This window comes from Daphnia magna, linkage group LG3 (assembly GCF_020631705.1).
Source record: "Daphnia magna isolate NIES linkage group LG3, ASM2063170v1.1, whole genome shotgun sequence".
Lineage (NCBI taxonomy): Eukaryota > Metazoa > Arthropoda > Branchiopoda > Diplostraca > Daphniidae > Daphnia > Daphnia magna.
Window position 1 is genome coordinate 4389857 of NC_059184.1, and position 13861 is coordinate 4403717.

Below are 13861 nucleotides of genomic sequence, written 5' to 3' on the forward strand. Positions count from 1 at the left end.
GATAACAACATACCGTAAATTTTTTGACGAAAAATCCTTTGAAACACAAAACAGGGTAACGTAACAAACACCCATTTAACTTGTCACTCGTAATCTTGTCACATCAACGCCATCTAGAGTTTACACCTAGAACCCCAAATTATATTTTACTTTGAATGTTGAAATAAGTCCAATACTTGCTTTTAGGTGCTTGAATTTTGCTATTCTCTGATAACTGAATTCCAATTTTAGGCATAAAATCCTAGAATATCAACTACTAGTTGCAGCACGAAACGCTAAACATTTGTAGGTAAAACAGTCGTAGCTCGTAGGATCAGCCTGTAGTGTTGAAAGCAAGAAATCACGGAATAATAGCTACCACACCCTAACGTATGGGAGACAAGTATTTGAAATTATTAGACCAATACAGCTCATTTTTTACATTTTGCAGATTGTCACAAAAATTTTCCGGAAGTACCCGGAAGTAGCTAATATTTCCGAAAATAATAATCCCATAACAAAACGAGTAGAATTTTCGTGATCCTTATCAAATTTGGGGTTGGAATGACGTATTTTTAGCCAAAAGTCGGATTTGATCAAAATCGCGATTTTTCATGAACATTTGAACTTGGGGAAAACATGAACATGAAAAATTTGGGGTGGACTCCATGGGTCAGCTCAAAATACCCGAAAATCGTCAAAAATCGCAAATTTTCCTGAACCTTCCTACAGTCATACTTTATGGTACCAATCTGAATAGATCTTAACCGCGACAAATACATTTTCTGAATTTTCAATTTCAGAAAATGGCATAACGCCTCGAATGGCCTTCCATTTGTTTTGGGCGACATCCGAACGTTCCAAAAGAATGAGATTAACAACTGGGCGAAAAAGGGTAGATCTACAAGGGAAACAACTGAGGGGGAGCACTTCGGCGGGCCAAAACAGTCAAATACCGGAGCGTACTGGCGAGAGACTGCAGCTTAACGTGCATAGCTCAACTGGTTTTGCAGGCGTTACTACTCCTGGTATACTTCATAGAGTAACATTGTTGACACTTTCGAAAACGAAACGCCAGAGAAATCCCCGGAAAAAACGTTTGGTCGTTCGAGAGTTTGTCAATCGAGTTCTTGGCTTCACATAGCAGAGGTTCCGCTTTTGAAAGAATCCCTATCGGGAAACACACAACTAGAAAAAAAAAAAATAAAAGCCAGGTTATAAGCAGGTTTGCTTTTCTTATTCTCGACAGCGGGAAGTAAACTTTAATTGTATTCCTTTGTAATGTTGGCGAATTTGGACGATGGTCCGAACATTTGTGTCGGAAGCGACGAGCAGATCAACCGAAAAGAAAGAAACAAACACAAAGACAAACAGAAGAGAATAAATCGATTGATGGTGGGACAAAAATAAGTTATTTGGCGAATAAATGGAAGTGGAATTGACATAACATGGAAAACGGAGGGGAAATGAGGGGAAAGAGTGAATTTAGTTATTTTTTAAATTATTTGTCGAGATGATATTTCAACTGATACAGGGCGAACAACAGGCAAACCGTGCAACTTGATTGGATTAAATGTTGCGCACTTTTCCCTATCTTCTTCTTGTTTCTGGTTTCAAAAAGGGGCAAGAAAGAGACAAGGTGGCCAGCTGAAGAGAGCGAGGAATCACCAGAAAAAGGGGGATACGACTGGGTCTTCTACATATACAAAAGACAAAAACTGTACATGACATTGAAAAACAAAAGGCACAAAAGAACGAGGCCAGGATTATATATAATATAAAATGATTATTTAATGGACATCGAATTTCCTATATGTATTGTAATGTATGTGGTGTTGATGCAACAGAAAGCCCAAGTTCAGAAATGAACGCACCTGACTCGATTGTTTTTGTTGTTGTTTTTTTCTTTTTCCTCAAACGAATCAATTTAGGCTCTCTCAAATGAACAGACGTGTGACTAGGACTTGCCAAAAACAGAAATCATAAACAACTAAATCCCAACACAATGAAAATGCGTATGCCCACCGCACGCGCCTGACGGGATCGGGATCATACAAAAAAACATTTTGCGCATCGAGAAGGCACGAGAGAATTCTTTTCTTTTTCTATCTTCACAAATTTTTTCTTCTGGATACATTAGAGAGTATAGTGGACGCTAGATGGTTCTCACCGAGTCCACGCAAACTTCTTATCCAGCGCAAATTAGCTCCTTTCGTTTTCCCCAACATCTTCTTTCCCTGAGACTAAACCACTCGAGTCACGTTTCGCCAGTTTAGTCCATAATGCAAGGCACGTTTCTACATGGCACGCTGTAGTTGAAACATTTCTTTCTTTCTTTCTTTTTTTTTTCTTTACTAAGTTGGCATCCTACTTGGATATTCCTCGGTAGGAGCACCCCCTCACTTTATGCGTGACGCTGTCCCTTGAAGAGGGGGGTAGGCGTAGTTCTGCCAGATTTGATCGCAGACGGTAGAGTGAATGTGCTCAACCTAATGGTAACGGTGTTGCAAGTCACGCCATTCCTATGTACTTTGTTATCAGTGTTGGCGGTTTCATCTTCTTCATTGCCCTCTCGTTTGGCGTAGGTGTTACGGTAGAACTTGTTCGTAGTGCGCCATATCCGCATAAGGGGGAGAGGATGGAAGAGACGGCGAGGGAATAGTCCAAGCAAAAGATCGAAAAAGGGGGAAAACAGCTCCAGAGAGGGGCGACAATCAAACCGTCGAGACGGTAAAATGCGTTCGACAGTCGGAATTTTCAGGGCTGCTGGGTGGTGTCTCGGCAGATTCAAAACCCAACTCCAGATATTCCTAAAATGACAGACACAACAAAGTAAAGACGCAATTGATTAGTTCACTGATTCCGGATCACGTCTAATGACGGGGGGAAAAAACGTACCTCGTTAGACGTGAGTGTCAAGATTCTGTCCAGGTCGTCTACAAGTTCGCCGAAAGTGGGCCGCTCCATGGGATTGTATTGCCAGCATTCACGCATCAGTAAATAGCTGAAATTGAATCAAATGGAAGTCAGAACTTGCTGCACGAAATGGAAATTTAAAAGGAAAAAGAAAAAAACACAAAACCAAAACCAAAAAAATCCAAACTTACACTTCGAGGGAGCAACTGACTGGCTTCTCCATGCGGTGACCGTCGCGCAAAAGCTGGAACAGCCGCTCGATATTGGGTACTGATGGATAAGGCGTGCCGCCCAGGGTCATAATCTCCCAGAGGAGAATGCCGAAAGACCAGACGTCCGACTGACTGGTGTAGACGCGCTGAAACAAAGCTTCTGGCGCCATCCACTTGACAGGCAGACGGCCGTCAGTCGTCTTGCGATAGTACTCGTGCATATGCACGTCGCGGGCCAAACCAAAATCGGCAATCTTCAGGACATAATCTTCGCTGACCAGCACGTTCCTCGCGGCCAAATCACGGTGAATACACTGCAATAATGGGGAAAACACAGGCAATTAGATACAGTGTTGTTGTCAAACAACATCCGCAACAGACGGGGCTGGCAATGAATCATACCTTTTTCGATTCAAGGTAATCCATTCCACGCGCCACTTGGTAAGCAAACGAGATGAGATCTTTATGCGTCAGCGTGTCCTGACTCATCCGACAACCGTTGTTAAACTCGATCGGGTGTTCGTATGACGTATTGCCAAGCTTCCCTACTAAACGGAAACCATAAAACATCATCAGTCTAACGTTCTTTCATAGAGTGTCCAATGAATAATAAAGAAAAGGATCGTACATCCGAGTTGTCCAATGGCGCGTTCATAACCAGAGCTGGGTCGATGCTGGCGCAAAAAATCACGCAAGTTGCCGTACGGCGCAAATTCCACAATGACGTACAGAGGGCCGCCTTGAGTGCAGCAACCGAGTAGGTTCAGAATGTTGTTGTGCTTGCCGATCATTTTCATCATCTCCATTTCGGAGACGAGATCCATCAGTTCCGTGTCGGTATGGCCTTCTGTTAAAAAAAAAAAAAAAAAAGGATACGTGTCAGATTTGTCCGGCTGATCAGTCATAAACCAAACTTGCCTTTAAGCATTTTCACAGCCACAGTTCTGACAACGTTGTCATTGAGGATTCCGTCAGCTTGAGCTTGGACTACGTGACCGAAAGCCCCTTCGCCCAGCGATTTTCCCAACTTGAGAGATTGACGGGGAAATTCCCATTTCTCGTCCATCGGCAGTTCGTACTCGGACACTGATCCAATGTTCGTGTCCAATCTTGAACGATGTTTTTCGATCTTGATGACGGGAAAAAGCAGAGGCTCGTGCAGACCACCGCCTACACCATTGAGAGCCGACCGTTGCTCGATAATAACTTTCTTGGTGCACGGTGCAATACAGTGGGCCGTCTCCAGAGCCATGAACTTGTTGCGTTTTTGACGACTACGCAAAAGAAGATAGCTGTTAGATATCGAGATGAACTAGGTACTTTTGAAGCAATCATTTGATACCTGTATTTCTTGCGGAAGGCAGTCGCAAAGAGGACGACGAAGGCCAGCACGATGGATCCCAGTACGGAAGCCAAGATGATCACCACTTTCTGATCTTGCAGATGAATCCCACCCTCCGAAACATAATCAATGGTGGGCGATTCTTCTTCTGGATCCACTGCAAATAAAGAAAACGATGGAAATGTTTATCATTGTTGAGGGGGTTTCCCACCATCATCATCAATCAAGCAAACATCGTTTCGCCACTTACCGACAGTGAGCCAAGCGCTGCGGTACGACATGCCCAAACTATTGCCGGCCATGCACGTGTACCAACCGGCATCCTCTTTAGTCACGTTTTCTAGCCGCAGCACTTGATGGTCGTTATTCACCTCACCGTCTTCATCCAACTGTGTTGATACAAAAAATAAATTATTTTTAGAACAACACATTTCTCAAATCGGCATTGCGTGCCAAGTCGTGCAATATAATTAAAAGACGTGCAATCTCTTTTCGTTCTCATGCTGTTTTTATTTTGGGAGTACGCCGTGCAATTCTTTTTTTTTTTTGTTTTCCTCTTTCTTTCGGGGAGCGTTAAAAAAGGAGAGTTAGTGGATGCAAGGGATCAGAGACATCTAACGGTGGATTCGAGCAGCTCTTTGCAGAGTGTCTAATAGAAGGATGACACATTGTCAATTTGGGAACTGACAGTTTTTTTCTCTTCAATTCCAAATAGATGGACCAATGGAATCTGACGTTTGACAGTTTTCTGAATGGAATGAAATGCAAAAAAAAAATAAAAAATAAAAAAAAATAAAGGGAGAAGGCAAACAGAGAGAAAGAGGACAGATGCTCGAGTGCAGCATTCCGCAAGGCGTTGCGATTTTCGTGCGGATGGAAACCTGAATTGGGTTGACGCGGCGGTAATAAGCCGTTCCATTCTCATCCTCGTAGGAGCCATTCACTTGATAGTGCTTAACCCAGAAGAAATGAGGATGCAATTCCGAGGTGACGCGGCAGACCAGCGTGGCTTGGTCGCCCTCCGCAACTGTCGTATTCTTCAGCTCGTCGCTAATCACCGGCTTGTGAAGGAAGCGCTCTGGGGGTAGCAGGACGAAATGCGTTTCGATTTTTATAATTTGTCAAATGACGGGGCCAGGTGGGAGGGACATACACACACACACACAAAAAACAACAACATTCATGGCGACAGCCTCGTCATAATTTCCAACAACTATAAATACCCCCGGAGCCAATGAACGCCTACCTTACGAGCTCTAAATCGAATATGTGTCGAGGGAGCTGTGCTTTGGCTGTGACCGCCACTTGTGACATACTTTTTTTTGGGTGTTTGTCACACTCTCAACATGCGCTTAAGAGAGAAATGCATTCCGCGCGTCCATTATGAAAGGACAAGACTCACCTGCAAAACGTTGCCGATAGGTGTGCCTGCAGTGTCGTTGACGTAGGAGCCATTGTCGTCGGTGAAGTGCCTGTACCACTGGACGAAAGGCGTCAGGTCGGACATAACGCGGCATTCAATCGACACCGTTCCGCCGACGGAAACAGTTGAATTGCGCATTTCCGTGATGTACGGCCTGTGCGGGAAGCGTTCTGCGTACGCAGGCGCAAAATACCGGAGAGAAAACATGCATCAGTCAAGTTCATTCCATGCAACAAACACAATTTCAGCACACACACAAAAATATACACACACGGAAGGTATCCACGTGGTAAAATAAAATAAAATAAATAAAATGTGTGTGTGTTTCGTCATGCTGTCTTCGTGACGGACACTATTGATTCGTCAATTTCAACTTCGTCAACCAGCAAACGAGGCGGTTGTTTATTATTGGAAGCAACGCCATCAGAGTACGAGGAAAGGGTTGGTTGATTGTCCACAGCGTGATTTATTCTCACGTAGGCGGTACAGGGAATTACTTTTTTTTTTCTTCGTCTTGGAGAAGAAAAAAAAAAAAAGTACAACCAACCAACTATCAGTAAATAATTGAATAATTGAACAAGTTCCAACGATGCCCGTCGGTACCATCACGAAGCCCCAAAGCCGATGCGGTTAGTGTTACGAACGGCCATTGCACATGCGACCGGCGTACGTTACGTGCACAGTTGTTAGTAGACTCACCTTCCGCCCGTAAAAATATACAAAATAATAACGGCGTTACGTATTGCGACATTAAAGACATTTGTATGGTAAATGCCATGTGGTCACTGCCCACATACAGGTACAGAACTTTAACCTCGCCCACCCCCTTTTTTTTTTCCTACTACCACCAGCTGCGAGTCTATCAAGCAATAAACAATTTGATAAAATAAAATAAAAATACAATACCTTGAATGAGGAGCTTGAAAGTAAACGAGATGGAGCCGTGCGCGTTGGACACGGTGCAAGTGTAGTTTCCCGAATCGTAGGTGGTAGCATCCTCCAGCTCTAGCGACCACTTTTGAGCCTTGGCCGAGCCCAAGTGGCGTTTGATCGGACCGCCGTCCTTCGTCCACACTATCACCGGTTTGGGATATCCTGTTGCGGGAGGGCACATAAGGTCAGTTTCGAAACTCGAGAAACGCATTTTCTTTTTTTATCGTTTGCAACATACCGTCAGCTGGGCACTTGTACGTAACGGTAGATCCTGCCGGCTTCACTTGCGACATGATGGCTTCCATTTTCTTGATGCGGATGAAACTGGGAGACAGCGGTTCTCCGTCCGTGGCCGAGCTAGTCGAACCCGACACATCATCGTCAGCCATTGGGAAATCGCTTTCCTCTTCTTCCGGATGAAGCGATGGAGTGCTAAACAGCGAATGGGGACGGTAATCTTCATTGGCCTGGTCACTCTGCAGCTCTTCAGCGGCTGTGGAGTCAACATCGTCATCGTCCATTTTAACGATGACGGTGAAATTACACCAGGGCGTCATTTTGGGCGCTGGATCCATCAAACGGATGCTCTTCGGGCGGACGGACCACGCTCCGCCATCCCTAGACTCCACGTACGATATGGCGATCGAATTCCTATTATTAAAAAAAATTGCAATCACGAACGTTTAGTTAACATTTTCAGAACACCCGTTTTCTTTTGGGATGAATAGGCGAGATTGAAAATGAATTAGGTACGCACTTCTTTCTCGCGTAACGGACTCGCGAATGCTGACGAGGATCCACTCTGACGTCGTTGTGGTACCATTCGACCCCGTTGCCGGCCAGTTGCGTCAATCCAGACGGGCAATCGTATTTGACCGTGTCGCCTTCATAGACTTCCACTTCTTCGTCTGGTAAAATGAAAATAAAAAACGAGACAACAAATGAAAATGAGTGGGACTATGATCGAAAACCAACATCACGCTGCGGTTGAACCGGATAGACAAAGATTCACAAAGAAAAAAAAGGGGGGGCTAGAAAAGAGGCTGACAAGAGAATAATACAATGAAGAAAAGCGGTTAACCTCGCGCGTCCCAAACCTATTACTTTTCATAATAGGTAATTCGAAACTGTTATTTAACAGTATTCGAGTACAAAGCCTTGTCATGTTTAAAGTGGAGGATGCAAGGAGAAAACGATTCTTTTGATCTTTCTTCTTTCTTTTCGTAGAGAGGCCGACTAATAAGAGTTTCTACAACATGCCAAATCGCGAGTATTTCGACCGGTCTCATCACTATTTTTCTCATCAACATTTGAAACCGATTTTTTTTTTTAGGGGGGGCTAGAAGATAAGGGGAACCAATCAACGATGTGGTGTCTATTCTACGAAAAAGAACCCCTCATTCCATCGATTTTCCCAAGAAGAAAAAAAAAATCATCAGCATTTCTTAACCAGAGGTTAAGCACGAAAAAGAGGAGAGAAAGAAAAAAATTAAGGGTGTTGTAAATTAAAAGAAGAGTTTGCCTACCCGAGACAATAGAAACACGTAGGGATGAGAAGCCCCCCAAAGAAAGGGAGGTAAGAGACAATGGTCAATTTCAAGCGATGGGGCTCCTCTTCTATCGGCTCCGACCGCAGTTAACAGAGGTAAGAAAAAAGAGATTTCCATTGCATCATCCCCGAATAAATAACGAAAAAAGCAAGGCTTGAAAACGTATTTTTTTTTTTTGTATAAAGGATATTTCAAAAACAAAAAGAATTCTGATGGCGTCACTGCCATCGTAGAAACGGAGTCAAGATGAGGGCTCTGCTGAATCACGTGACTTGGGCGGCTAGAAACTGATTCGAGGGAACTCGATAACAAAAGAAAGAGTATCTAACGCGAGAATTTATTCAAATGGGTGTGTGTGTGTGTGTGTGTAACACACATCGCCGCTCACCGCACAGTGCACACACGACTGACACCTGGGAGCCATTTCCAGCAAATTAGAAAGACACCTCGACTGGCACGGCAACCAACAAAACCACCGCTCTACGTTACAAGGGAACAACTAAAAAAAAACGCATAAATTAAATTCAAACAAAAAATTTCCCTACGCAAATAAATAAAAATAAAAGCACATTTTCTTTTAAAACGAAAGTTATTTTCCTTTCCCTCCGTCATACATATCCTCTCCTCATCGGAACCCTCCTCCGTGCATCTATATTTAATGACGTCCATCAGCGCCCTCTGGGAAACATGTCGCCCCAACATCGTTGTTGGGAAAACGAAAAAAAATTGTTCTTCCTTCTCTTTTTCTTCTTCTTTACAGCACCCACAGGTTCCCCATTTCGTTTATGGTTTGCTATTCTTCTATTACTTTTAACCCTATATTTAAGAATACAGTTTAATTCTTTCCTCTGTTCGATTTATTCTTCAGACAAGGTAGTCGTCCGTGACGGGGCGTTACCCGCCAGAATCATCATCTTCGTCATTCCTCTTTTCTTTTTCTTTTTTTTTCCTTTCTTTCTTTCTTCGCAGCGTCCGTTTTCTCTTTGATTAGAATCAATCAAAGAATTCCTTCCTCATAAGGGTTGGCAAATGGCGAGACCGCCATCATGCAACACGCTCAGCCAAACCTCATTATTTCCGTTCTTGTTTGGCGATTCGGCACGTCAGACGGCGTCGGAATCGATCATTTCCCCCCCTTCACAAACAAAAGGGCCCGTCACTTTCTACTCGTTGGTTAATCCCCGTCGTGGTTTTTATAGAAAGACAAGCAAACATGATTGACATTGGCTAATTGTTCATTGAGGCTCGAAAAAAGAGGAAAGACTACGTCGACTAAACACGCAATTTCCTGGTGCCTTGAGATTCAGCCAGGAAGTCTCACATCACACAGAGTCACACCAGTTGGGAAAGAAATTGGAAATCATACATTTTTTTCAAAGACAAAACAAATAAAAATGAGGGTGGCAAACTTACATCGCTGTGTCGGCGCGGCGACGGCAATCACAATCAAGGCAGACAAGAAGAATATCCGGTCCATCTTGTAGTCGTTGAAGATGGCGCGGACCCCTTCAATATTTTCTTTATGTTTTTCTTCTTCCAGAGGCAATCAGAAAATAAGGGATGGATGAGTTCAGAAGTCGGGATGAAAAAGATAAAGAGGAAGAATCTTCCAAAAAGGCGCGACGCGCTGCCTCCAATCAAAACATCTGCGGGGGGAAACACACACAAATTTGTATTATTTCAAAATTCAAAGAAAAAAGAAATCCTATTGCTACACACACATACACACACACACGTATAAATATGGAGGAGGAAAAAAAAATGTCCGCGACTGGATGGAACCCCGAAATAAGGCCACAATATCAGGGGGTCCTCCAGACTCTCCCCCTTTTTTTTTTTACAGGTAAGAAGATCCACCTGACCCCTATAAATAAATCAGTGGCGAGACGCCCCACCCTGTCGGTACTTTACCGCGACCCAGTCAGCCGAAAAGGCTGGTAGGCCTTAGCCTTTTTTTTTTGGCTTTTACGACAATAAAGACTAAAGGGGTTTTAAGGTCGATCGTCGGAAACGTTTCTTCATCTTCTTTCGACGGCAAAAATACAAAAGGACAATTCAAGAGCGCGTGCCCCAACACCATCTAACGTGTCAAAAACATTCCGACCGGTGCCGCGTTTGACTCGACCATGCAATACAAGTGATTGCGTTGCTCTATAAAATAAAAGAAACGGATCCCCATGGATCAAATGGACCTGTTTTCCATCTCACTTTTTATTATTATACATATTTTTTTAAATTTCAATTCTTTCTTTTTTTAATGGATTTTTTTTTAGCGAGAAAGCAAAAATGACGATGGGATTATTCTCGTGCGTAGTATTTTTAGAGACACCCACACACACACACACAAACAAGTGCCAGAAAATTCTCCGTTTCGTGTTACAACATGAGAAGGAAAGAAGTTGGGCTGGAGAAGCCAAGGCACGTAGAAAGGCTATGAAAACAAGACAGCAGAAATTATAACAATTTCGTGCCGAGGGTGGAGAAGAAGAAGGAAAAAAAATAAAAAACACACGAAATTGATAATCATAGTCATGAGCGTATTTGGGGTGTCGATTGGAAATAATAGCAGGGCGGGGGAGGAGACTTGAAAAAGTCAGAATCCATCTTCTCCTGACCAGATGGAGGGAGGGGGGAGAGAACAAAATTTAAAAAAGTTGTGAGTGTACAAGAAGGAAAAAGACCGATGGCCGGTAAGGTCAAAGGTGCTTCTCTTCTGGTATATACAACCCCACTGAGGTTATAGTTTATTCGTTTGCTTTTTCTCATCTTCTTGTTTCGCCCTCCTCCCCTATCATTTTGAATCGCCCGCCCTTTTTTTTTTCTTCTCTTTCTCTTATACTGACCAGCATTTTTGTTTTTGATGGGGGAAAAGAAGATGGCCGCCTTCGTTTAACTAGAGAAAGAAAAAAATCGGCACTTTCTGACCTCCCCCCACCCCCCAAAAAAACAGTTTTAAGTGAAAACATGGCTGATTTTTGTTTAATCACCGTCCATCTCATATTTCCGAATAAAACAGTTTGGCAATGTTCGACTGCAATATAAGAACAAATGACGTGATAACTCGAGAATGTGCATATGAATGTACGAAGAACATAAAAAAAAAAAAGAAAAGAAAAAGATGATGGATGTCGCGGTGGTTGGGATAAAACTACAAGGCCCCTTTTCTTGTTCCCAGAACAACACCGTTTTTGTTTGAAATTTCTTCGTGTTTCTCAATTCAAAAGTCATAAAGCAATTGGCCTCGATATGCGTCTGAGCGTCAGGATTGGACTACAAACGTTCACTTGTAAAAATGATTTATACAAAACGCTCGGCCAAGAGTTTTTGATAGTCGTCCCATCAGACGGCCGATGCTCGTTACAAATCAGAATCCTATGCAAATGAGATGCATGGCTCGTGTCAGACGGACAGACAGGTGCCCCCCCCCCCCCTAAAGAACCTTTTCGCCAATAGGGTTTCTAGTTTTTTTCTTCTCGCTTTGTTTCTTTCACCTCCCTTTGAAACAGTAAATCTAATCGACTTTTGCTGGCCAAATTTTACTTCACTTTCGTTGTCCACGTCTCCTACGCACACGATTCATTATGCCTGTTGCTCCTCGCCTTCCCCAACGCCCGCATGACTGACTACCCTCCCGTTTGTTTCAAACTCATCTTCACATAGCATTTTTCGTCCATCTTTCTTCGTCTTCTTCATCTTTTTTTTTTTTTTTACAACAAGTGTTTCTCATTTTCAACTTTGCTCATCCCCTCCTTCTAGCCTGGAAACATCACCCACAACTTCTGGTGGAAGGCCAATAACTACAGCAACAAGAAAGAAAGAGAAAAAGAAAAAAAGGCTATTTTTTTTTCTGAAAATGTGGAAGATGAAAAAAAAAAGAAGGCAACATGGTTTCCTTGAGACAGAAGAGGTAGGGGGTTGATAGAGGTTGGGTAGAGTGGTCGGAACGTGGTGGTAGAACTATATGGCGCCATTGAACCACAAAATCGGGAGGCCAACAATCTTTTCGACTGGACAATAGGTCAAAACCACCCTAAATATTAACGGAATAAAAAAAAATGGATGAAAATCGGGGCTCTTCCTTTATTTTTTATTTTTTTCAGCCAATAATAAAAGACTCGTGTTACGCTCGGTTCGACCCAGAAAATTGTTCACCGACAAAACAAGATAACCGAAACGGATTCGCCCTCTCGTGTGCACTCAGATTGCAGTCAGGCATGTGACCAAACAAAAACACGTGAAACAAAACAAGAAAATAGTAAAATTTAAAAATAAAACATCTCCCGTCTATCGAAATGAAACGGCACTAAATTCAATACGAGCTCCTTCAAGATGGCGACAATAGACTTCTGCTGCCAGCCCCCTGTAATCATGATACACACAAAAAGCTTTGCCCCGTGATGACGAATGGCTTTTAATGATGATATTCCATCTTTTTCTTTTCTTTCTTCTTACTTTCAACTTATTCTCTTCAACCAAATCTCTTCTTCTTTTCGCGAACCATACAACAATCATCAAACGGCAAGAAAAGACTGGTAGTTTCTCACGCTCCCGGATTGCTGTGACTAAACTAGAAAGCGAATAAATCTCACCTGATGTGCTTGATCACGGATAGTCGTCATTTGATGATGTAGTCAACTTTTCCCGAAACACGAAGAAGATGGCAAGAAAATATCCGTACAGAAAACGAGTCAGCAGCTTCTTCAATATCTCGACACTTTATGCTTTGACGATGTCTCGACACACGTTCACTTACAATTTCAACCACATGCACTCAACTTCTTCGATGAGCACACTCAGCTACCACGAAAGAAAAAACAAGTGCCAATCATACACAAGTCGATGAAGGTTTTTTTTTTTTTTGTGTGTGTTTCTTTTCAACTTTCTTGTCTTTTCCAATGTTTTCTATTTCGTCTTTGGCGTGAAGCTAAAGATAGAAAAAGACAAAACTCAACAGGAGACGAATGGAAAAACGTGTGCGTACTGTAGGCGATCTGCGGCGCGACTGATTTTGGCTCCCGCCTCTCCACCGACCTTAACCACGAGATGCTGTGTGTGTGTGCGAAGGGGGCCCCCTCTTTTTTTTTTCTCTCTCTCTCCCCAAAACTGCATGGGGACAAACTGTGCTCATCAGCCCTCTGGCGGATACACACGTATCCCCCGTCGACCGACCAATCATGTTTCGTTTTTCTCCTTAACTCTCTCTCTCCGTCTTCTCTACCTATATTTAGAGACAGATATTCACAATTTGATGGACACACTATTAAAAGTTTATCGGCTTTTTTTTATTTGGCCATTTGTTGTTTAATTAAATTTATATGTGTATTTTTTTTTTTAAAGAAAAAGAAGAAAAGAAAACACAGAGCCACCTATTGGTATAAGGTTTGGCGGGTATCTGGGATTCCATCTACACACATCGTGAAAAGTAAAGAGACATTTTCTATTTCCAGCTGGCGTCTGGAAACAAATGCAACAAAAATGTGCTCGGCATTTCCTCGTCTCGTTATAG

At 42.9% G+C, this 13861-nt stretch overlaps 1 protein-coding gene across 3 annotated transcripts; it reads right to left on the bottom strand.

Moving 5' to 3' along the window:
• Positions 1–1205: 1205 nt before the first annotated feature.
• Positions 1206–13394, bottom strand: LOC116918797 (fibroblast growth factor receptor 2). Of its 3 annotated transcripts, none has more exons than XM_032924565.2 (14): positions 12945–13394; positions 9769–10001; positions 7563–7713; positions 7044–7456; positions 6779–6967; positions 5331–5527; positions 4700–4838; positions 4450–4606; positions 4026–4381; positions 3736–3954; positions 3510–3655; positions 3087–3421; positions 2878–2983; positions 1206–2789 (listed from the first exon to the last, which is right to left on the bottom strand). In XM_032924565.2, the coding sequence occupies exons 2-14, from the start codon at positions 9830–9832 to the stop codon at positions 2694–2696; spliced, it is 2568 nt and encodes an 855-aa protein (XP_032780456.2). In that variant the 5' UTR covers positions 9833–10001; positions 12945–13394; the 3' UTR covers positions 1206–2693. The 3 variants fall into 3 exon arrangements, with proteins under 3 accessions (XP_032780456.2, XP_032780458.2, XP_045027063.1); XM_032924567.2 differs by having other exon boundaries at positions 3510–3652; positions 12945–13393; XM_045171128.1 differs by lacking the exon at positions 5331–5527 and adding an exon at positions 5852–6042 and having other exon boundaries at positions 12945–13392.
• Positions 13395–13861: the final 467 nt, after the last annotated feature.